Source organism: Ammospiza caudacuta, chromosome 4, assembly GCF_027887145.1.
Source record: "Ammospiza caudacuta isolate bAmmCau1 chromosome 4, bAmmCau1.pri, whole genome shotgun sequence".
In the NCBI taxonomy this organism is placed as follows: Eukaryota; Metazoa; Chordata; class Aves; order Passeriformes; family Passerellidae; genus Ammospiza; species Ammospiza caudacuta.
Window position 1 is genome coordinate 65,756,670 of NC_080596.1, and position 25,907 is coordinate 65,782,576.

At 37.6% G+C, this 25,907-nt stretch overlaps 1 protein-coding gene across 5 annotated transcripts in view; it reads right to left on the minus strand.

Annotated features, from left to right (window-relative positions):
• The window catches only part of KCNIP4 (potassium voltage-gated channel interacting protein 4), a 392,779-nt gene that overhangs the window by 275,081 nt on the left and 91,791 nt on the right, over window positions 1-25,907 (minus strand). The window contains exon 1 of one of the 5 annotated variants that reach the window (XM_058802947.1): window positions 12,806-13,002. The exons of the other annotated variants lie outside the window; for them this stretch is intronic. Coding sequence (XP_058658930.1) covers window positions 12,806-12,893 — 88 coding nt within the window. The 5' untranslated portion in view covers window positions 12,894-13,002. Of the gene's footprint in view, window positions 1-12,805; window positions 13,003-25,907 lie in introns of those variants that run through there. 5 annotated transcript variants of the gene reach the window in all.

Consider the following 25,907-nt stretch of genomic DNA (forward strand, 5'->3'; position numbering starts at 1 on the left):
AGATAACTTGGAAAAATCTAAGCTGAGCCCTACTCATCCCCTAACTACTGACCTTCAGTATTGCTTCCTATGCCATATTCAATCTGCAGGGAGCTGTAAGTGCAGTGAGGATCTTCCACACTACTTCAGCCTGTAAATGGGCAGAAACATGAAACAGGGTATTTCCTCTAGCCATCACCTTCCCAGTGCCCTCTAGACACAACGACATGTGCTTGAAGGCTTCTTCCTTCAAACTCTGCTCCTCCATGGCCTAGCTGGCTGAAGCTCCAGCATTGCACATTCCCCTTCACAGCTCCCAGATCCACAGGCACACCATGATGTTTACTTCATTTTTGCAATTCACTGTGGTGCAACCATTTCTGCCTCTCATCCTTTGCCCTGTCAGATTTTAAAGCCAATGTACCCCCGGGTAAGGTATAGATGTAGTAACAGTACTGAGTCTATTTAAGTGTGGAATGCTTCATCCCCAGGTACACACTTTGGTGGTATCTCTTAAGTAGTTGTGGTGCAATACAGACCTGGTATTTGATGCAGATTAAAAAAATCTGGAAAAAAAAAAAAGAAAAAGTAGTAGTACAAAATATAAACTAAAATGTTGTTTTGTTTGGAAAGAACAGTACTGTAAAAATTTGTTGTTGTTGTTCATACAGTCATACATACAATGCCACAGTATATGTTTTTCTTACAAGTAAGCTGTAGTAGAAAGAAAATCGCAAATCTAAATTTCCTGACTTTGATCAGCAGCAATACAGCTGAAAGTAAACAGTCAACATAAAATCACTGAAAAGTGTAAACACTCCATTTTCTATCATTACACGGCTCTCTTTACTGATGAACTCTACCTGGTAAGATAGGAGATAAGAGTACTACTACTAATTTTGTACATGAGGGGACACACAGAGCAAACTGCCCATTTAGGCTGTTAAGGTGGACCACAGAAGGGATCAGGTTGGGAGGGACCATAGTGGGCCATCTGGTCCAACCTCCTGCACAAGCAGGGCCATCCCAGAGCACATGGCACAGGGCTGTGGCCAGACAGCTGAGTATCTCCAGTGAGGGAGACCCCACAACCTCTGTGGGAAACCTGTTTCATGTGCAGTGACATACACAGTAAGTCCTTCGTCGTATTCAGATGGAATTTCCTGGGCATCAGCTTCTGCCCACTGCCTCTTGTCCTGTTTCTTGGCACCACTGAGCAGAACCTGGCCCCATGCTCCTGCCACCCTCCCTTACAGACATTGATGAGGTCCCCTCTCAATTGTCTCTTCTTGAGGCTGCACAGGCCCAGTTCCCCCAGTCATTCCTCATAAGAGAGATGCTCCACTCCCTTAATCATCCTTGTCACCCTCAGCCGGACCCACTCCAGGATATTTACAAGAATTCTATTGCTTTTTGAAGGGCAGTTTCCTCCTTGATGAAAAAGGAAACCTTTTTACTGTATGGTACAGCTTGATTGATGAAAACATCTCAGCAGACTACTCATGGAAGGACTGGCCTTAGTCCTACACTGTCTCAACAGGATGACATTTCAATTACTGTCACAGTATGATACTATACAGACAACAGGTAGGTAATTTAATAGATCAGTCCAGAACTTCCTGTAAGCAATACATACAATCCAATTAGTTTCTCACAATAGACTACAGCAGTTATTTGAGGAGCTTCAAGCACTTCATCTGGTAAGTCTTCACGGGGCAGGAATGCCCTGCTGTTCCTATTCCCACCTGTCAGTCAGCATTAAAGTTTCAGAGCATTGTGAAAGTGAACACAGGGGATGTTGCAGCACTTAAATTCACCTGTGTGTGACAAGAGGGAGAGTGCCTGAATAGCAATGAAACTTCCAAAACCAGCAGTCAGGGAAACAGATACATCAAACTGAAAGTGAGTAGTGACTGTCACCCACCATCACCTCTGTCTTCCCCAACATGTGTTTCAGTTACTGCTGTAACTCACTGGACTTAAAAGTCAGCCCAATTTTGAAGGAATTAATATTTCTACAATGTAAAAATTTTGTCTTCAACACTAGAGGTTCAGAGGGCTGCGACTGAAGACGTGACATCATGCTGTCCACTAAACATTTCTCTCAGATCAAACTCTTCATTGGTACAGATTTGCCTGCAGCTTTACACCAAAGATGAATTTGATGCACAATAACAGAGGTATCAGAGGCTGTGCATAAATGTACATTTTTGTTTACTAGTGTCACTTGTGCTCTTCTTTCTCCTCCATTCTCTCTCCTTACCCTCAGCCCTAATTTTCCTTACAGTCTTATTTTATATTTTCTGTTCTCTTGAAATTAGGCTGCGTCTCATTTTCTTCATTCAGTTACATTTTTAAAAGTTATTAGCTGATTGAATAAATTAAAAATTTTCTTGTCCTCAGTAAAAAGCCCTTATGCCTTTTCAGGAATCCTGAGGAGCTCTACACATAGGCTACTCAGGGAAGTTAATTATTAATTATCAGTAAGGTGGAATAGTTAAGATTAATTCAGTCACTGCTGAGACCCACTCATTCAGAATTAAAATAGAATTTGGTTTCATTTCCTTGAGAAATGAATTATGCTAAATTAAAATGAGGTCACTTCAGTTCTGATTTTTCTGCAATGTAACAGTTTTACCTAATTTCAATTAAATCTTCACATGAAGACAAGTCCTTGCATTTCTCTTATGCTTTAACTCCTTTTCTGAAGCAGTAATGGAAGCAGCTTTCAAAACTTGTGTTAGGCTGCAGTACAGCAATTCAAAAGGAGCTTATCATTGTTGTTTAATATTTGTTTGTCTGGGAACAAACACATGATAATTTGGGGAAATTGACTAAATATATATAATCATTAGCCTCACATTGACAGTAATGAAGCAATTTCAGATGCATTTTCTACAGAAGGCTCTGCAGATTTTACTGTTTACTGTTGTGGATTCTATAGGCATCACTGATAGTGAATTAGATGGTAAGGGTACTGATTGTACCTGAGAGATGCTGATATGAGCACATTTAAAACTTGCAATTGAAAACTAACATTGTAGAGAAGAGGGATTTATTTAAAACTGGGTGTACTTATAAATTTTAAACATATAATTTTATAAAGGTAAAAATCATAATTTGTACATAATCCAAGATAATCTAAATAATCAATAATTGATTGTCCTAGGTGTATGTACCCATACTATGTGTACTCTAATTGATTAGAAATGAACCCAAATTTTTTGGCCCCAAACTGGATGCATCTGTGTGTGTCAGCACCCCATTTGAACAGTAACTCTCAGTTTTTAAATGCTGAAAAACCAGAGCCTGAAAATTACATCATGCCCTTATCCCAAGGAAATTATTTGAGGGGAAAACCTGACCTGGGATTTTTAAAGAAATTCTTCAACTAACATAATGAAACGTCGTGATTAGATTAAATAATCTATGGACAAACTTTTGAGAAGTAAATGACAAAAGAGCCTAATTCCTATTTTTAGAGTTGACTAAGGAATCTATTTTCTGCTGACCTTTACAAGTGTTACTATAAATCAAATATAAATGATCAACTGTCACTTTCTTCCCTGAAATTAAATGATGTTTACAATAGCTGTCACAGAAAGGTCTACACTGCATAAATTCTAAATGTTGACTTTATTCACATGCCTCATAAAGGGTATTTAAAAAATTAAAAATCTGCTGACAAAAACCAGACTAACAGGCACAAAATCTAGTACCTCTTTTCATATTTATTCAATTTCTTAAACTAATGGAGTATGGCTCTTGATGAAAACAGACTTTTTTCCTCTGCATCCTAAACACTTTTATTTTATATTTAAAATTAATCACACTGCCTAGATGGGGACTCCATAAAAAGCTCAAGAAGGTAAATCCAATTGTTACCAGTTTTAAAAGCTAAAGAGCCTATTTGACACACACATACACCATAAGCATATACAGTACCATATGTGCTTACTTTATGTATTCTGTAGTATAGAAGAAACAGTAATGACAAACTTAATTTATAAAACTATGGCATCTATATTATTTGGAATAGAACTTCAAATGCAGAATTAAAACAAGTTAGAGTTCAATACTGCAGGAATCTAATAACAATAAATATATGTTGTATGTTCAAAATGTTCAATATTAGCAGAAATCCTCATAAGCAGGACCCCCTAGACTACCTGCTGTAGCTTTAAAAAGGAAGCTTACAACATAAAATGTGTTTTAATTTTTTGATGCATTTCAGGGGAGTGAACCCCCTTGGTCCAAGTGTATACATATTTGCATCATGATACAGATTTCAGTTAAAAATACAAAGACATACATTTGCACTTAAAAAATAGAATATAAAGATAAAATCTTAGTTAATATTTAAAAAAATAATTGATCCAAGCTTGGCAGCTTTTTGCAGTGAAAATTTCAGGAGGTTAATTTCAGACAGTTTTACCTTTGTTTGTTTGATTTTAAATTACTTCAAAAGTCAGTATTTCAGTTTTGGAAATGAAAGAGGCATTGGAGTGAATTGCATTGTCTTCTATGACAGGCTGTCATCATGAAGAGACAGGAGGCAAGTGAAGAGTTCACATGAGTCAATATCCAATACAGAGACACATAAAAATCTATAAGTGGAATTCAAATCAACTGGATTATACACAGAAAATATAAATGCTATGAATTAATTTGGTCTGAAAACACAGTAAAGCAAGAAAAAACCATCACACCACACTAGGAAAGAGAACAGTAGTGATGTGACAGCCAGGGTCACTGTTTTGTTGCCCATGAACAGGTGACTGCCAGTGCAATGGGACATAAGATTGGCATTCACCAGCCACACAGCAGGTTTGAGTTTTATCACTTCTACTGTTTCTGTTTGGCTGTATCAGAGCCAGTCACACAGAATTACCAGTTACAGACTGAAGTGCTGTTAGCAGGTAGCTCAGTGCCCATGTATTTCCAAGCCAGCATCCCACTGCTATTTTCCAGCTTGGCCATTAACTTCATATCCAAACATGGCATTGAACTGGCCATTGTCTATCTCTAATGTCCTTACAGAATTCAAATATTAAACATATGAAGAAAATATTTTCTGCTAATACAGGCTCAGACTTAAGATAGCCCTTGCAGACTGTTAAGTATGAACATGTGGTTATGCCAGTTTGGAAGACGTGGACATGCATGAAAATAAAGTTAAAATACACATTATTACTGAAAGTTACTAAATGTACATATATACATTATCCTATTTGGGTGAATTAGATTGACATGGTTTCTCATTTTTATTCCCACCTTGCATCTCTCCCTTAACTGCCACGGATAAAACTATGAAACAGGTCCAAAAATACTGGGGTTTAAAACCTCCATTAGAATGATCAGCAATTGACACTGCTACTGATAGGATGCACTCATCTTCCGTAGCTAGCCCATGCTTTGGAGTGATACTCATTTTTATTCACATCATTAGAGTTTCTAATCCCTTTTCAGGGTATTAAATGCTACAGGGAAAAAAAAAGTATCTCCACATACACTTTCCTGTGGACTAGTTCATAGAACTTAGCGTAAGGCTACTCCATATGTGAAGCCTAGCAAACACAAGATATTAAAAAAAACAAAACATGAATTAGTTCTTACTAGTAATCTGTAAAAACACGGTCTGAAAAACTATTTCTGTTGACTTAATATTCATTTAAATGATCTGCTTTAAACTTCCAGCAGTTGCAGGAAGGTGCTCAGGTGAAATCACTTAGTTGAGAGCAAAAAGAGGCAGGATTACAGCTGCTGATTGAAACAGTGAAAACATCCTAACCCCAGAGAAGTTTATTTTGACTTTTGTGATTGGGTTTTTGTTTGTTTTTAAATCTCAAGACTGATGAAACTGGTGCAAAGTAGCATTTATCAAAGGCTTCATATTCTTCTTAGGCAAAAAAAACAAACCCTTACCAATTAGTGAATGCAGGTTGTGCTTTCTGATGGCATGTTCTTGGATAAAACAGATAACCACAGGAAGTCTCTAGTCCTTCATTTTTTGCTTTTTTTGTTTTTGGGGGGTTTTTTTGGTTTTTTTTTTTTGGGGTTTTTTGGGGGGGGGGGGGGTTGGTGTTTTGTTTGTTTTTTTTTTTTTGCATAGAAACGTTTCCTGGCCTACTGCCAAGAGGAATATATCATCTGAGCACAGGTGTGGGAGACCTCCAACTGTACTCCTCTGCCTGTCCTATTTCATGTGCCTATCACTGCCAGAAGTCTGAGACTGCTCAGGACAGCAGATTATTCTGAACTCTTTCAAGGGCTGCTCCTTGGTAAATCCAGGAATTACCTTTTTTGAATGCAGGTTAGCTATATAAAAACAGAGGAACTACTGTATTGGTTTAGACTAAGGATCCGTCTAGTTCAATATCCTGTCTTCACCAACAGCTGTCAGTGTATGCCCAGTGAAAATGAGAAATAGGAAAAGCACTTAGAACATTTTCCCCTAACACTTTCATAGCCATGGACTACTTTCATCTCAGGGAAATTCTGACATGTTTAATCTAGACAGAGTCTCCCAACAGGTTTGTTTTCCAACTCTTTACCCAGCTGGTCCCTCTGGACTCATGCAGAACTTTTTGCACTAACAACAACCTTTAGTAAGGAATTTCACAGGTTTTTCAGCCCCTGTTTTTTCAGGGTTTCATTCCTAGCCAGCAGTAAGCTCACTGCCCATCCATTCAGACATAAAGCTCATTTTGTCCAGCATGTACCACCTCATTTTACCTCACACTGAATTTTACCTGTCATTTTAGTGTCTTTGAAAATCATTGTCTGTCTGCAGTAGAAAGTCCTTATAAAAGGAACAAAAACATAACAACTAAAAAACCAGTCTGTGCATTCCAAGACTGCATTTATTTCAGTTTGCACCCCAATTTCTAATCTAAATATATCATTCTCCTTGCTGCTTCTATACTCCAAGCTACCCTGTGCAACGGTTAAATGAAAAGTACACACACAGTGAAGAACTGCATTATATTGTACAGGGCTGAGACAGTCCAAATGCTGCCATTTCCCAACATTTTGTCTGCAGGATTTGGTAACTTTTAAAAAGTTCCTTTAAGAGTAGTTTTAAGCATATTATCCAGGGCAGTGCCTTATGTGCAGATGAATTTTTAATACGATATTTATAAATGGCATTGGTAGTTAGGACTCTTACAAGAACAGTACAGAAAGCAGAACTTCCAAAGGCGAGACCTTTAATGATGACTACATGCTTTACCTTTAATGATGACTGGATGCTTTCCAATGTATCATTTGCAAGAGAAGATGAACTGTATCTTTCATTTTAATTAAGATTCAGAGATGGAATGAGAGAGTAAAACCTCAATTTTTTCAACAGAAATGGTATGCATAATGCTAACTTGGTCCTTTTCCATTAACACACCATAAGAAGCCTTAAAACTTCAGTGAGGGCTCTTTTGGAATGATCTGGAAAAAAATCTTCTTCATATAGGTTATATGATGTTAATGCCTGAAAAACATGGGACATTTGAGTCAAATATTCAAAAATATTCAGGAGAATGTGTTTAAAGATAAGGGCATTGCCTTTAGATGCCCCACTTCAAGGTATCCACTACTGCTTCGTGCATCTGTGAAGTTCAGTCTATCTCAAATATGCAGGGTTATAGAACTTGAAGCTGAAACATTTTGCACAACACTGAATTGCAAATCAGGAAGAGCAAAGGCAGTCTATGTAGACCTATTTCTGACGAGGGAAAAATTTATAATTTTCGAGTGCTTAAATATAATTTATTATAATACATTTTGTAACAAATTATACTACTTGAAATCTGAGAAGTTTTCTACAAAATTGCTGAAAGTTCACAGTAAATCTGCAGCACGTGAGAGGCATATAGGCAGGATTGATTTTTTTGAGGGAACAAACCAGATATTTTAAATTTTTTCCAATTTGAAGCAGAACACATTTCAAGTACATTAAGTTAAGGCATTCTCAGCTTTTCCCAGAATATATTTCACATTGCCTGCAACTAAACTCAATACATCTTGGTCTTTTGTCTCAGAGCACTGTCTGTACTACAGCCTATTCTAAATAAAATGCCTATTGGAGTGATAATACATAGAGGAATAGCATAATATAAAAGTGATTTCAAAAGCCAGGTACTCAACAATGCAATAAATGAAAAATCTGAGAAACATTACAGGAGGACTCGGGCAAAATTCACCTGATATATTTAACAAGAGCTAACAATGACAACAACAAAATTTTGGTTGGTTGGATGGTATTTTTTCAGGTATTTTCTTTCAAAGAAAGATATTTTACACTCAAACAACTCTGTCAGGTAGTGAATGAAACCTACTCGAAATCCCACTGTAACCAGTGGGATATCCCATTTTGTATCCACCACACCCTTCCACTGAAGGAATTTCTCTCAGAGGGAGATGAATACCAAGACAGCACCTGCAAAAGTTGCCAGTCCTAATCAGAAAACTGAGCAAGCATAAAGGACAATGCAGAATTTCAAGTGAAATCTGGAGTAGTTTATTTTAAATTAATGAGACTTCTTTTCCAAAACAGGATGTGGCAAATATTTCACTCTTGCACATTGGAACTTGTGAAATTATCTACAGAGAGAACACTGCACCTCTGTATAGGAAAAGTTTCTGAAACCCCAGAGGTTCAAACTACCTCATAGGCAACAGACAAGAGATTCCGATCTTGAATCTGGAATTCTTTCCTATTAAAAATAAATGAAAAAGACTAATTAGGTTCATGAATAATACTGATTTGGTATTAAAAAAAAAAAAAAGAAAAAAGAAAAAAGAAATATTTCAGCAACAAAAAAGGCATTTGGAAACACATTCAACCTGTTTTCCTATGGATGTTGACATTTTAGGTTTTCCATAACATCTTCAAGATAAAAGGTACTTTTAAAATAATTTTATGTTATATCCTGATTGCATAAAAAGGGGAACAGTCTTTTTATCTGCTCTCTTTGTCTCATATTTTTTAAGATTATTTTGATATTTTGCATTATTTTTGTCTTTTAATTTATTCTACTTATTATGTACCACAGAAGTCAAGGGACCACCAGCATTCAAAAAAGGTGATTCCTCTTGGATTTACCAAGGAGTAGCCCATGAAGGAATTCAGAATAATCTACTGTCCTAAACACTCTCAGACTTTTGGCAGTGATAAGTACATGAAATAGGACAGTCAGAGGAGTACAGTTGTGAGGCCTCCCACAGCTTCAGAGCTATGCTCAGATGATATATTCCTCTTGGCAGTAGGCCAGAAAACATTTCTGTGCAAAAAAAAGGCAAAATGAAGGACTAGAGACTACCTTTGGAAATCTGTTTTATCAAAGAACATGCCATCAGAAAGTACAACCTGCATTCACTAATTGGTTTGCTTTTTTTTACCTAAGGAAAATATGAAGCTTTTGATAAATTCTACTTTACACCAATTTCATCAACCTTGAGATTCAAAAACAAAGAAACAAAATATCCAGAAAATCTAAAGAAGTCAAAAACCCCCACATCAGTCCCTAACCTAATCTACCAAAGCCTAGAAGAGTGAGATGACTTCAGTTTGTTGGAGAGAGTACAATTTCACAGCCAGGGTTGTTCTCTACTTCATTCCCTGCATACATATATGCTAACTGGCAATTTGAACCTGTCCTGTAAAACCTGGCCTCCTATAGGTCATATCAGACATTTAATAAAAACATGCCTGAAAGGTATGTAATTGTGAAAATCTACCACTTGAATTCAATTATGGTTTTGGTACTATCATCTCTTTAATCTTTCATCAGTTGTGATGGTTAAGGAAAATTTCATAGCCATTGCTCTGGAATCACTTTTCCTCCATTTTAAAACAATATGACTTACTTCTTGATCTCAGAATGATTAATTTTGTTATTTATAATATACAAATCCATGTTGCATCCAAAAACTAAAACATTCTCAAGAGTAGTGCCAAGATTTTATAACAGTGTTCCAAAGACCAGGTGTTTGCAAGTCAAGAGGTGAGAGACAGCAAAGTAGGGATTGGTATGATATTTGGTTTGCCATCTTCAATGCCATCTTCAACTTGTGGAAACACATCAACTTACTATATAACAGATATAATGGGAAATTGCAAACTTTGTAAACAAAGACTGTTTCTTTTCACGACATTTTGCTATCAATCATAGTGACTTGCTGTAAAAAAAAAAAATCTGAGAGAGATCTGGATGTATTCATGCAGAGAGTGCCACTTAAAACCCATTGTAAAGATTTATACAGCATTTACTTTCAAGCACGGGGTAGTTTCATTAATATTGGTTCCAGCTGAGTGGACTATGAAGTACAAGTCATGCTTATGTATTATTACAGACAGCTATATGAGACCATTTTTATTTTAAACATTTAGATTCACCACAGAACAGGCCTGTAGTGCTATAAAAGGTTATGAAACACAAGCTATGGAACCAGTAATCAACAGTGACTCCTTAGCAGGCCCCTTAGCCAGTAAACCCAGCCTCCCTCCCATATTACTTTGTTTTGTTTTCTGATCAATGTAATCACACCAGCTGCAGCACAGCTTGTACAAATGTGTAAAGTAAGTATATATTCAACATGCCTACCCATACAGGAAGAAGGGATGGATTAGACTCAGTGCAAGTATTTTCAAGAAAGTTTAGATCCAAACTATTACGTATAATTTAATTATTAAGGAACAACTGAAAAAGAAACTAGAAGCCATCAACATATAAATTAAATTACATTTGCCATTGTGGTTCTTAGTAAACACTTACACTTTGAAACTAATTGGCCACTTGGGTGAGGAGATTGCCTGCTTCTAAGAAGTTAAAAAAGAACACCTTGTTTCTGATACCTATCCTAAATTTTTGAATGCTCAAGATAGAAACAGCAGTACCTTTAATATACAAAGTATAACTTTCTAACACTTTCCACAAGGCTTTCTCATTCATCTTCATTAATTATCAACAGAATAAATTATGCATTAGATTCTTAGGCTGAACAGCAACTGGTTTGCAACAGTTGAGGTTACTGAGTAGGACTGGGCTATGCAAGAGCTTAACAGTGGAGCTCTACCTCCCTTGGCATTTCAGGTATTATCACATTATCCTGATCTCATTTGCCACATCATTTGAACATGATGAAGTCTATTAACTTAATAAGAGTAGTAAGATACCATTATCTGTAGTAAAAACAAACTGAAAATCTCCTTAGAAGAATCTCAGCTCTTCCTAAGAGTGGGGATTTTTTGCTTGCTTGCTTGCCTGCCTTTAAGGAAACACATTTGAGGCCACTGCACTTGGCTTTTCTCATTGAATACGTGCTCATTGAATATTTTTGTAAAAAAAAATAACTTCTTTTAGTGATAGCATATGAATCAGTATCCACAGCAAGTCTTGGAAATGGTTTTGAATTGTGAGCTCAGAAAGGTTGCAGCACAAATGTCAATCTGAAAAATAGAGTAGTGTGTGCATCATTCACTAGATAGGAAAGGAAAAGCTCGGATGACTTTGTGAAAAGAGTATTGCTATGAATTTCTAACACATCTCTCTCCTTGCATCATATATTATTTAATTTCCATAGCAACCCACAGGAGCAAGAAGCCAGTGTTTTCAGAAAAATGTGAATTGATGCAGTTCACAACAGAGAAACTACGATAGACTAGGAATGATAGAGAAAATAAAGGCAGGGAAATTCTGTTGCCAGACACTCAAAAGTTATTAAAAAAGCTGTGTCAGATTTCCAAAAGTTACAAGCATCCTATGAAGTTTGCATTGTCAGTTTTTGTGCTATGACTTTTACAGCATTGTAATTCCAAATCTGATTAATTGCATGCATCAATTCTTCCAGTTATTGCTGAAGAGTCAATTTCGCTCTCAAATCTTTTCACCAGTGCCAAAACAAACAACACAAATACCCAACACACCACCACCACCACCAAATAAATTAAAATAACCAGCTGAAACTTTCAGATGACTTTAAATAAATGGCTTTTAATTCTCAACAATCGTGGTAGCATAATTGGACATTATCTGCTGACGCTGGACTTGCAATCTGCAAGGGAAAAAAAAGTAACTGAAGTATAGAAAGAAGCACAATTATATTTTATAAATACAGAATGACATCATGTAAGTTATCATATTTGTCAGCTGTTGAGAACAGCTACAGAAAATGCTGAATTTTGAGAAAAGTATATTTTCCAAAGTGGTAAGAAAGCTACAGCATCTGCTCAGTCTAGCTTAGAAACCTTCCCTGCTAATGCACACTTTGTCCAAGGTTACAGAAAAAAAATTACCTAAAGAAAGCTGACAACCACTATGTTTCAAATTCCTTAAGGGCAAAGCACAAGTGTTATTCACAATTTCCTACAAGATACCACAACATCCCATTGACAGATTGCAGCTGATTTACATCTTTAGATAAGCAAAACCAAGCCTCCGACAAAGAGAATGTAGTGTGCTTGTCAAAGAATATCAGTCCAAGAAAGAGTGAAAATAAAAACCGTAAGATTCATCCTTTATGAGCAATGTGTCTTCCCTGCAGTACTGCTAACACATACAGGTGGACAGGTGGAACCATGTACACTCACATCCCAATTTGGGTTCGTGTGTGTAAAGGCTTAGAGAATGTCAGACTGTCTAAACACTGTAACATCAGATTCTGCTCTGTTCTCATTATGCTCAGCCACAAAGTAGTTCACAGATCTTCTTTTATTATTATTTATAAGATGAAAGGAATGATAATATAAAACAATGACAACGCTGTATTATCCTTAGGAAATTCTCTCGTTATCATACTGAACAGCTCGACTACAGAGAAAAACAGTCATTACCTGTGTGAAGAGAACCTGTGATTAGCCTGAGAAGGTACTGGGCAAATTTCATTATTTCCCGCTTACACCGCTTCCTACAGCCACTCATCTTAGGCAATGGGGTATTCCTCTGAGGAGAGCCTGACGACTTTGCCAATACAGGGAACACTTTCTGCCAGCAAACTTCTGGGGCCGTCCAGAGCCTCGCACGGCCTCGCCGCCTCCTCACGGCCTCGCAAACTCCGCCGATCTACCCCGGGTGGCTGCGCAAGGGAGCCCGCGGCGGCCGGCGGTGCGTGCAGCGGGCGCTGCCACGGCACAGCGCGGCACGGCACGGCTCGGCTGGGCAGGACACGGCACGGCTGGGCAGGACACGGCACGGCGCGGCTCGGCTCGGCTGGGCAGGACACGGCACGGCTGGGCAGGACACGGCACGGCTCGGCTCGGCTGGGCAGGACACGGCACGGCGCGGCTCGGCACGGCACGGCACGGCACGGCGCGGCGCGGCGCAGGCACTGGCGCGGCCACCGGCGCCCCCGCCGCGGCCGGACCCGCGGCAGGCGCTGGCCGCGGGTGGCTCCGCGGGCGCGCAGCCCGGCGGGCGGGGCGGTGCCGGTGCCCGCCCCACGCAGGCAGCAGAGCACGGCACGGCACGGCACGGCACGGCACGGCACGGCACGGCACCGCCCCCGGGAGCCGCTCCGCTCTGCGCTCCTCCCGCGAGCAGCGGGCGGGCAGGTGGGAGCCGGCCGGGGCACGGCACCGCTCCCTTCCCGCGGTGCTGGGCCGAGGGCAGAGCCCCGAGCCCCGCCGAGGGCAGAGCCGAGCTGAGGTGCTGGCCGTGCCTGACCGGCGGGAGGGTATCCGAGGTGTGCGCGGACGGGGCTCCCTCACCTGCGCTCTCTCTGCACGTCGGCCTCGGCCCCGCAGCCTGCTCGAAGGTGATGCAAACGCCAGGGCACTGCACACGTGTACAGCGGGAAGAAGGAAGCAGAAACCCCGCAGGGATCTCTGTGCGGGGAGCTGCCCCTGCTTCCCAGCCCCCTGACCTGCGGCAGCTGGGAAACGGGCTCTGGCACGGTTGGCGTTCTGTGGTTAGAATGTCTCCAAGTCTCATCAGGAAGCTACCTGTACTCCTTACTATTCCAGTATAAATTCATTGTTTTCCAACTTGCTGAGAAGTATTTCTTATTAATAAAAATTATCTGCTGTAGTCTACATCCATGACCACAGAACCCAAAGAATACGTTTTCATTTTCCTTGGAGTACTTCCCTCATAGAGAACAGCTCTATTGCATTAGAGGGTGATGCAATATGTAATGCCTAATAAAGTTACAAAAAGAAAAAAAGAAAAGACAACCCATTAGAGAAAAGCTTAACAGAAGAAAATCATCAACTGATCTAATTTTATGACAGCGCTGACCATAAAACATTTTTGCAAATGCCTTTAAAAAAAATACAATAAACGCAAATGCACATCTTCAAGCTATTGTCTATATTATGCAGTGAGCAGAGATAAATACATTATAGACACAATTCATCAAAGCATTATCTAAGTTGCAGTTAGATGACACAGTTTCTGTGTCTGCTATCTGAAACACAAGCATGATGTCTTATGCTTCCAGCGAAGCTACACAGATAATGGAAAGAACCAAAATGAAACAGCTCAGAGATGCCCCCAGGTTACTCCAACACAGGGATTAGTCTGAGAAGGATGTGGGCAAATTCCAGTATTTCATGTTTGCACTACTTCCTGCAGCCACTCATCTTAAGCAGGAACTAATTTCTTGGCACAGTTTTTTCTGAAAAGACACAAGTTTGACCAAAGAAAACCGTCCAAAAAACACCCCCCAAACCCAAAAAACCTCCCACAAAAACCTACAAACGAACCAACCAACAAACAAACAAAACCCCCAAACCCAAAAACCTCCAACAAAACCCATCACATTCTGAGGTACTGGAGATGCCAGTGAGCCTTACAAATTTCTGAACTCCTCTGGTCTCCAAAAGGAAAGCTCCTTAAATAACAGGTAGAGTTGAAGAGATACCAAAAGCACAAGCCTCTGTCTATTCTTTAGAAGACGATTGAAGAGGCCAATGGTAATGGTCCTGAGCTGGAGTCCTTGGCCTTTTCAATCCTTTGACATCACCAATTGTTTTATAGAATTTTCACTGGCAGTGTTACTTCAAAATAAGGCACTGAAAATAACTGAAGCCGAAACAATTGAAATACTGGTTTTCTAAAGCCATAAGCATGAATCACCAACACCATGTGTTGCTCTTCCTCCACCCAAGAAACCCCTCCAATAACGCTGTACCAGTTCTGAAACTGTTTGACACAGTTTCCTAAGCCTGTATGTTTTCAACACAACAATAACAGCAATTTCTACCTAAGAAAGATTTCATGAAAGATTTTTGACTAGTTTCACCAAGATTTTTTTTTTAACAATCAGTGCAATATTTTGATAGCATTGGATCTAAATCTATCTCCCAATATTTCTCTGGTCAGCAGGAAAGACTGACTGAGATTAGAGTTTTTTTTTCCCCAAATCAAGAGAGCAGATTAGAGAAAAGGGGGCAGGAAAGTTAGAATAGAAAACTATAATATGACCACCATTGTACTTTTGAAAAATATAGTAAAATAATATGAAAGACAGTTGGATAATATCAACTTCTATATATTGATAATGTACCTTTTTAATCATTTTTAATTGACAGGACACACTAAGGTCACCAGACAGAGCCAGTCTCTTTGCACTGAGGTAAAAAAATACCTTTTATATTGACAAGCTAGGTCCATCCCCAATAATTTATAATCCATAAAGCCCTCTGAAAAAAGATCCTCTTATAGTCAGAAGAGTCTGCATCAGTTCCTAGAAATTCTGACTTTGGAACCAGGTACTTGGAAGAAACACTATTTAAGTAAAATGGAGGAAGAATAAAACACATGCATACATAAAAGAAGTTCTTTTCAGGCATTAGGGGGAAGAATGGGAGGAAAAAGTAAAAGTAAAAAATAAACTGGATTTTCAAATAATTTCACCAAGTCCAGCTCATGGGCTCCTAGAATAACATAAAATACAAAATTACTTTGTTTTGAAGAGCTCGGCAAGAATGAAATTACTAGGAAGGAAACATATGCAGTTTTTGTAAAAGACTGTCAACAGCTGCAGTCAAGCTTAAAAGCAAAATGTAAACATTTCCCTCAATGTACAAAACATACTATAGTGCAGTCAGGGCAAATTAATTGATAATAATAAAAAATTTTCTTCCTGTGAGGATTTTTACACAAAGCTACAAGACAAATCTTTAAAATCTTTGTCACCATGGCAAGAAAGCAATTCAAAACCAAAAATGTAAGAAATTAAATTCTATTCAGTCCAAAGATGAAATTCCACATGCATTTTTATAACTTGAATTAGGGTCTCAGCATCACAGGTCAATGTCCCAGGCCCACCTGTTGTCAACTGAAGTGCAACCTAACCATCCTTAGAGGGTACACACTGATAAAGCTTTAGTCTAACACTATGAAAGAAAAAAATTACACCAATATTGTAGTTCAGAGATGGCCATTATTGGCAGGTATGTATCAGTATTGCTTTACTTATTCCTGTGTAGGAATAGTATTTCACTATAAGAAAACAACCTAAACAAAACCATTAACAGCAACATGAAAACACATTCTAAAATAACTTTTAAAAATCAATTATTTTTAGATTGCTTAGGTTGCTGGGATAATGTGGATGACTCTACTTTCAAAAAAGAAAAAAAATAGAAAACCCAAAAGCATTGCATGTCTCAGAACTGCCCACTGTAACAGACTGGTATAAAATGGTGAATTAGCTAGCTTTATAGTTATGTTTTGAGAGAGAAAAAGTTACTAAATACAGATTTAATAAAAAAGATAGAAAAAGCATGTCTTAAAACATTCCAAAAGAAATTAAATGTGGCTCTTTTCATATTAAGTAACAATGGCAAAGACTCAAATGCCAAAAGCACATATAAGAGTTTTGGGAGAGAAAAATAAAACCCATTACAAATATTTGATGAGAAGAAACCCATAGAATAAAGATGAAAGTGCATGCCAAATATAAATTTGCTAGTCTGGGAATAAAAACTCCAGCAGAAGCTGAAGTGACATATACAGAGCACAGCTGATTGGCTTCTTGCAGGCAATTTGCCTTGTAAACCTCTTTCATTTGCACACAATCCTCTGACTTCAAAAAACAAAATTTCCTCCTGAACTAGCCCTTGCTATTGACTAAAAGCAAATTGAAATCTTACAACAAAAATCAACTCAATTAAATGCTGCAACCTCATCAGAAAGGGTAACTACAGGAAGTTATCCAGGAGCACAGAAAACCTCTACAGAGTTTCCTCGATGTTGACTCCTGAGGCTTGTAAGAGCTTTTGTTTCTTAATCAAATACTGAATTCAATAACTGGATTTTTTTTTAATCAAGGGATTATTAACCTTTTTATTTCAAACAACAGTGATATTTACAACCTAAGCACATGGCAAGCAATAACAGATGGGCAGAAACAAACAGATGGGAGAGCACAAGGTAACAGCAAGATGTTTACGATAGAGCATAATAAACAGCTGCCCCAAGTAGATGACCATCACCAGATCTCTCTTCAGTTGCTCCTTGCCTGTCATAAAAGTAAGGGTCCTCTTAAATCACAGTCCCCGCTGTATTTATTTTAATAGCTCTTCTGTGGACTTATGCTTCTTGACTTGACAGTATTGTGCACTGAGGTGTCCCAAGTTTGCCATCATTATTCAAGTGGATACAGCAAGATGAGAGCCATTCATCACACAAGTCACTGGAAACCGCAGAAGTAATTCCAAATTATTCATGATGTCCATGAAAATATCAGCTACCACTTTTAGCCACAGCCAGTGAATAGCAACAAAAATGCTCTTGCACGTCATTTGCTCAAATTTAGTCTTGGATATTAACACAGAGCAGAGATGGTTATATGATAGAAGATGAGCTGGGAAGCAGAGATGCAGGCATATGTTCCCTTCCTAACTGATTAGCAGTAACATGCTAGCTAAATTAACTTAAATTAAAATGGTTATTTTTCTTTGTTGTCTGTCCTGAATGTTATAGTGACAACAAGGAACATTAAACTGTTTCTTGCTCCATGCATTCCATATGAAAATGTATGTCTCCATGGTATGTGGATATGATCTGGTTCTGTCTTGTAGCAACAATAACTTCCACAGAGCCCAGGACAAAGAGTGAGGGGAAGTGCCAGTGTCCCTGGTTATGAATATAGATTTATTTATCTTCTTTAATTTTTTTTATACTCTTCATAGCAGAATTAAAACCTTCCTATTAGCCCAACTGGTACTTATCCAAACTGCATGCAATGTTTTTAAATGTGGAAGACAAAATAGTAAGAAATCTTTATCCTGGCCTATGCTACTGAAAATTAATAGTCTTCCTGCTTTTGTTTTTAGTCTTTAATTTCTCCTGAAAGCTTGCTAAGAATAATATCTTCAAACAGCTCTGTTGCTGTGTTTAAAATAGGACTACAGAGAAATGACTGCTACTTCACACTGTTTGCATAATATCAACAAATTATACATGTGCTCTATTCTGATAGCTAATACCTGCATAAAATAAATTATTTTCATTGCTGTTATAGTCGCCAACTCTATAGGTTCAAACTGAATTTAAAATACATTTATGTAAACTAATAAAACATGATGGCTTAGCCCACCAGAATCTTTGACCAGTATACCAGAAATACTTAAAACATTTGTCTCTATTATTCCCACCTTCCCTGAGCTAGCTGCTCTCAGAATGCCTTTTTTTACCTACTCAGTGTCCCTGAAGCTTACCCCAAGGATTCATTTTCACAAAACACTCTAAGATGATACTGCAGACAGTCAACCAGGAGCTACAGCTGCCTCAACCTCCCCCACGGTCCACACTGGCCTAATTAAATATTCATCACTCCCAAAAGCTGCAGTGTCAAACATGAGCAACTTCCCAGCCTGACCTCCTACAGCCAGCCTGTGCTTTGTGCTGGACAATAAACAAGACTGGGATTTACCTGCTGGAACATAAAATGGCATAATGCAGGTTTCACGTTGCACATTAACTTCTGTGCATGCACTGTAAAATTCTCACTGCAGAAGCCAGAGTACTAACTTTTAATGTTCCATATATGTTGAATATCTGTATGCAAAGTTGCAGGGCAGTGTTATCAATAAACTCAAATATTATCTTCCTTATAATACAGATCCTGTTTTGGATGTATGGTCCTACCTTTCAATTTAAAAATAGATTATTTCTGAGCATTCTCAAATTAAAAAAAATGATTGAGGCATACTAATATCAAGTATATGAGGGTGGTTTGGTTTGTTTTTTTTTTTTTTTTTGTGGCTTAGGATTCTTATCTTAGTTCTATTTACAGGAAAGTTGGGGGTTGCCACCAAGAGAAAAAAGTTCTTATAACTCATTTAATTGTATCAGACTCTGCACATATTTATACCTATACTTAATGGAAGAGAAATCTGAACAAAAAAACCCAGAAGGAATCATCTTTCCTGTTACAGAAACCACAGCTGTAATAGTCTCTAAGTTCCATAAATCTTTGAGATTTGATATAACTAAAACATATCCATATCATGTCCATACAAAATAAAAGTAGTGTAAAGGTTGTGTTTTGACCCCAAAACCTACATTAACCTGTTAAAGAGAGAAGAAAGAGAGAAGTATCAGAAATTGGCTGCAAACCAGACAATACTGGGTATGCAGCATTCTTAAGACAATAGAAAAAGCATTGCACCAAATCACCCATGAGAATTCTGTAAATGTAATAACTACTACAGCTTAGGACAGTAAGTAAATATAGTCTGAGGAAGCTTGTTTTCACTGCATAGATGTACTTATGTATGGATATATATATATATATATATATATATATATATATATATAGTTTTAAAAAGGTAGACTTCATAGCTTCAAAAACTATCTGTTGCAACTTATTGCAACTTATATGTCCCTAGGATTTCCCATAAATGGTCAAAACCCAGATTTCTTCTTCTAAGTCAAGGGCTATCCCATAGTTTTCAAGTATTTTCTTTCCCCTTTTATGCTAGTTATGGCTTGATGCTCTAATTAAAATGCTCAAAAATTTAAGATTGAAAAGAACATATCCTTAAGTGTTCACATCCTTAATCTGGCATGAATTGCAATGTATTTGAGTGAAAATACTGCAGCTACTACCTCAGGGAGGAGAAAGACAGAAGGGAGATACCAAAGTCCAAACATTTCTTCAAAGCCCACATCTTGGTTGAAGCAATTTTGCAACAGTTCTCCTTCATCCAAAATTTGATTCTGTTAATTATTAAATATGAAGTGCCAGTGTTGAGAGCAATTTTAATTACCACACTACTAGGTCTGTTCTCCATCCTGGCAGGGGCCTGCAGATATTGAGAAGAAAAACACTTTATCAGCATTCCTGTGCAATCCTTCAGTAATGCTCTGTAGGGAATATCACCAGTTACCAGTCCATTCCAGATTTTCCAGAAGAGTTGTCATTGTAATAAGTACCCCTAGATGATCTTTCCACATAATACAGATGATGAGCTGTCACACCATGTATATATAAATTTGACTCTGACATAGGGGAAAACCATTTTAAATAGACATAGAATTGATCTGATCATACCTATGGTTTGATAAACCTGAGCTGAACTACTCATTACTTGCTCATGAGTAATAAGAAAGGTTTACATGCACTCAAAACTCTACCGTTCTAAACTACTCTGCACTCTTACTTTCATTACAGGCAAAAAAAAAAAAAAAAAAAAAAAAAAAAAAAAAAAGGAAAAATCATTTTATTATCATTTCCAGGCAATTGGAAATTCATCTAGGCTTCATGATACAGATTAAGCCTGAAGAAGCTACCCACTGTTTGCTTCAGGCAGGAAATGGTCATCAGGGATATGAATCACAGGGTATTACACCCATTTAGCATTGCTGCGCCTGTAAAGGAAACATCCGAGTCTGTGTTAGGGCCCTGAAGTTGCACACTACACACAGTGGGTAGATTTTGCAGGCCTTATTCAATATCTATTTAGTATCATTTTTTTCCCTACCTTCTACAACACATTCTTCTGCAACCATAGGGCCATTTCTCTGACAAGTATGGCCACAGCTACCTGTGGCTTCAGGCAAACCTCCCTCATCTGCCCTTTTCACACCACTTTAAATCAGTCCCTAGGAACCAGTGATGAAAAGAGGCAGAGTCAAAATAAACCTTCAAGATTAAAAGCAGGGAAACAGAGCAACCAGGGAATTCAGTCTCACATGTGACCCAAAGGCATCAGTGGAAGACAATTTTGGGCTCCCAGGTAGGAACACTTACTTAGTGGTAAGGCAGGTAGTTGGGTGTGCATGAGACCTCAGGAAACTGTAGAAACTGAGTATGAAATTATTGCAATCTCCTAGCTACAACACCCTAAGATGTGATCAAATAAAGGCCCTAAGCATAAACAAAACCGTTTTTCAGCTATAGAGCCTAAGGAAGTGAAGCAGTGTGATTAGGAACTCAGCTACTATAAAGTTACAAGTCAGTGACAATGATAATAACCTGTATATGGTCAATAACCTGTATATAACTTGTATATGGCCTAAGGAAGTGAAGCAGTTTGATTAGGAACTCAGCTACTATAAAGTTATGTCAGTGACAATGATAATGGCCTGTATATGGTCAAGGTGAGTGAAAAGTAACTTCATCAATTGCCTGTAAATAAATATCTGACTCTGAAGCCTAGAACAACATAAGTAAAGGGCTGGTAATGAGACTCCAAACTCTACAGATCAGTACAAAGGATAATAATTTTGATAAAATACACACATACATTATATAATCAACACTGATACTCAGGAATATAAAGATACAGAGGAATACCCCTGCTCGTATCTCTCACTGTGAGAAGAAATATTACTAGAATAAGAAAGCATCTCTACACTAGAAGAACAATGGTAAAGTTTAGACTTTATAGGGTCTTATATGGTGGATACGAATACTACTTCTATTTAAGCCCTGCAGAAATTTCCTTGTTCATATCATCTGGTCTGTGCCTCAATATAGACCTTCAGTCACCAAACAGAAATCATGCTTTATATTACAGAAATTATGACATCAAAGTTTCTCCCATCAGAACAAGACAGCTATCTTTACTGTAGGAAGTGTATTAAAAATGGAAGAGATAAGCTCTTCAGTGGAAGAAAAAAAAAAGCTATTACAGGTATCTTATGTCCAAAGAATGAGACTGAGGAGGGGAGGGGGGGAAACCACAAAAGCTCCCAACCATCCCTCACAATATCCAATACACAGCTAACTTGTCAGGTATAAGCATCTTAATTGCAAAGATGCCCTTAGCAATTTTGTTCAAGTATTTATGGTATGTCATACAGTTTTCAATCCTTGCTGTTAGGTAACTCCACTCTCAACCTCAAGTTCCTTTTGATTTAATAATCACATTTTATCTTACATTATTTTACCTTATCATTATCTAGAGTCCTTCATATGACATCTTCAGAGAAAATTTGGATAGGTCACATTTTAATACCCTATCTCTTTGGTTTTCCACCCAATGAAAGAATAATAATAAAAAAAAAAAGATTAAAATACATGGGTAGTAGACGTTTTAACATGTTGATTTTTCTTGAAGGCAAAACATGAATCTGAAACCAATCAGAGGATTTCCTCACTATTTTAGTAGATATTGCTTTGGCTTCTTTTAAACATTTCATCTTTCAAGGTAAAAAACCACCAAGGGGAAAAAGCCATGAGTGGTTTGTGTGACTGCCTTGCAAGTGATCTATAAAAGCAGAATAGTATCAATACAAGGACAGCCTATTTCAAATCTTCCTACAGTCTCAGGGAAGATTACAATATTATCTAGGGGAGGATGATATGCAAGCTAAATTTTTCCTGAATATCTCTAGTCATTAAATTGCCACACTATGATATCTCGGAACCATATGAGCTGTGGAAATTACTGCAACAAATTTTTTAAAATTATATTTACACTATTAATATTTTAAATAACCTCAAAATAAGTTCATGGCTTTGTAAACACATGGATCAGGTTAAGCATATTCCCCCTCCTGTCCATAGTAAGATTTCATGCATAAAACTTTCTCTTACTGTATGAATCTATTTGCAGTTTACCTTCCTGCCTGTGACTTTTCAACAAGAGTTGGTCTCATGGTCATCATTTAAGAGCAAAGCCAACTTCTGACCTTGCTCATCAGTGTGAGAACAATTTCCCAGGACTTCACCCATTGTGAACTTACAGTTCACACAGGTCAACAAAATGTACACACTCGCCCATGGACAATAAGTAAATCAATATTAACTTTAAATCATGCAAGACATTGATATGACTGAAGTAGTTAAGGCACATGAATGGGGAAAAAAGACAGATTTGTATCAATCCTTAGATCTTAAAGGTAAACTGTTGGGCTGGGCTCTTCTTCTGCCTTATCCTGAACCACCTGTCCTGGCTTTTTTTCTTCCAGAACATGAACTTTCTGAACCACTCTCATCCGTTGCAACACAGAACTACTTTACTTCTGTGGACACGTCCAGACCTCATTTGCTTCTCCAAAGAGGAGTTTAAAAAATCTATATTTCTCAGGTCCTTACTAGATAATCTAGTGCATAGCTATTACCATCTGATATCAAAAATAAAATTAAAAAAAATCTGGTCTGCCAGGAGCAATTTCTTTTCTTTTTCTAGCAGTGCTTTATTTAAAAAAGAAGGTGATCAAATTTTAATGATCTTCTTTTGTTAACTTAAACCAAGTGCAAAAATTCCTCCTGCCACTTCCCTTGGGTTTGAAGGGTATAATTTTAAATGGCACAAAGAATTTGGTGGTGAAAATTCAGATCCTGAGTTTTTAAAAAGAAATTATAAAAGTTGTAACAAAAATGTTACAGAAAACAAAAGCATAAACAATCAAATCATTAATGCCAAGACGTTTTTCCAGCAAAAAATATCAGGACCCTTTAGAAAGCAACATTGAACTTCTGATGCTTTTCTAGCAATTTTATTTTGTTCTACATACTAAACACTTGCTCTATTCTGCACTTAAGGCTGGGGAGGAAGGTCAAAGTCAAACACGATTATGACTTCTTGTAAACATGTGCAGAATCTGAGAACTCTAATTCTAACAACAAAGACTTCTAACAAAACCCAGGATTGCAGGAATGATCCATATTGAAGAACAGATGATTTTAAAACAGCTATCTTATAAAACAGACTGTGTGAGTGAGGCTGGTGAGAAAAACAATTTCCCTAGAAATATACTTATGCTATCACAAAGTGCATATCAGGATAATGGTTTAAATTTCAAATAAATTGCAGTGGATAGCCCCTGCAAAATTTGAAATTTAAAAAAAAGAAAAAAAAGACAGCTTTTTTCTGAATCTCAGAGACTAAACAATAGTCACCCTAGAAAATAAATTTTAGCCTACCAAAAATTTTGTGGTTCAGACTCCTTGGCAAAACAAATTTTTCTTGTCATTCCTGCAAATTGAATGTCCCATCAAACCTGAAAAACTAAAATGCTTATTTCCTGCATTTATACATACAATAGACAGATTTTTCCTTCTATTTTGTGGTTTAAATAGCTCCCCATATTTTAAAATTGTAATAACAAGATGCATTAAAAGAATTAGATGCCCCATCATTTTGAGGAGACCAAAAATTATTTTCTGCCTTTTTCTTTTTTACTTTTTGATAACTCAGTGGGCAAGTTTAGTGGTAGAGTTTAATGATACAGTGATGTTCCAAAAGCAATAATAATTAAAATAAAGTTGTTGTAGCAGAGCTGTGTAAAGAAGTGGCTTATAGTAAATATAAATAAGAATAAAAAAAACTTGACAATTTTTAGGGGGGTTTTGTGATTTGGATATTTTTCTTCTTTACCTGTAGGAGAAAATCCAGTAATAATATTAGGCTGTAGTGAAATCCTACTAACAAGGAAACATGATGTGTAAATTTTCTAAATTTGAGGACTAGGTGGCAGAGATCTATGGTTACACTGAGAACAGAAGTGTCAATGAGAAAAATCATGGCTGGGACAAGCACTTAGCAGAGCTTCAGAAATGTCCATTTTCTCTGGCAAATGTTTTAACTGCCATCACAACACAAGTCCACTTCTGGTCGTAAACTATTAGTCTTTATTGTGCTATCAGCTGTTAAAAAGACCATCAGCTTCATAACCATTTGGACATACAAGTAGAAACTGAAGGAGTTAGATGCATAGATAGAAATCCTGGCATTTGAAGCCAGAAAAGTTAAATTGGAAACAGAGAGCTGAAAAAGGACTTTCTGGGATATCCACTCTCATTTGTGACTAAGATGACTTGGTCCTCTTAATCCAAACAATTTGTGTAGCTTGTTCAAACCAATTTGCTATTAATGCCATTCTTGCTGCTGAGTTTAGGTAAATCACTTCCTACCTCTCCCTCTCCCAACCCTGCCCATCAGTACTTCCAAGTTCAGCCCCAGACCTGTAGTGGAAGGGACACAGAAGGAGACCATCCTGCACTTCTCCCCATTCAGGTTTTGATTTGAATTCTGTGGCCAGAAATGAATGCAACGAAATCTGCAGCAAACAAAAATAGTACTTTATCAATGGTATAGGCCTGTATTTTGCTGTATGAGACAGCTGCATCAGCTTTTCTTCTCCCTTCTACCCTTTTCAAGAGGATTTTAAATTAGATAAAATTGCACATTAAGAAAACAAAAGACTCTATAAGAGAAGAGATAGTGTTTCTCATTACATGACAGTATGGTCACAAGCTCCTGGATCAGAGTACTTCCCAAGTACTTGAGAAACTTGTCATGTAAATGATCATGCCAGCTTCAAAAGAAGAGATCTGAAGTTCAGGGAAAACATCATTTATTGAAACTGTATTAAATGGATATGCAAAAATTACTGAGAGCTTTTAATTTACGTTTCCAGATATCAAAGCTGGAGGTGGAGAGAACCAAACAACAAAAAACTCAGCAGGACTTACAAACTGTGACCAATCCAGAAATGAAATTTCAAGTCTTAGGAGACAGTCATAAAGACACA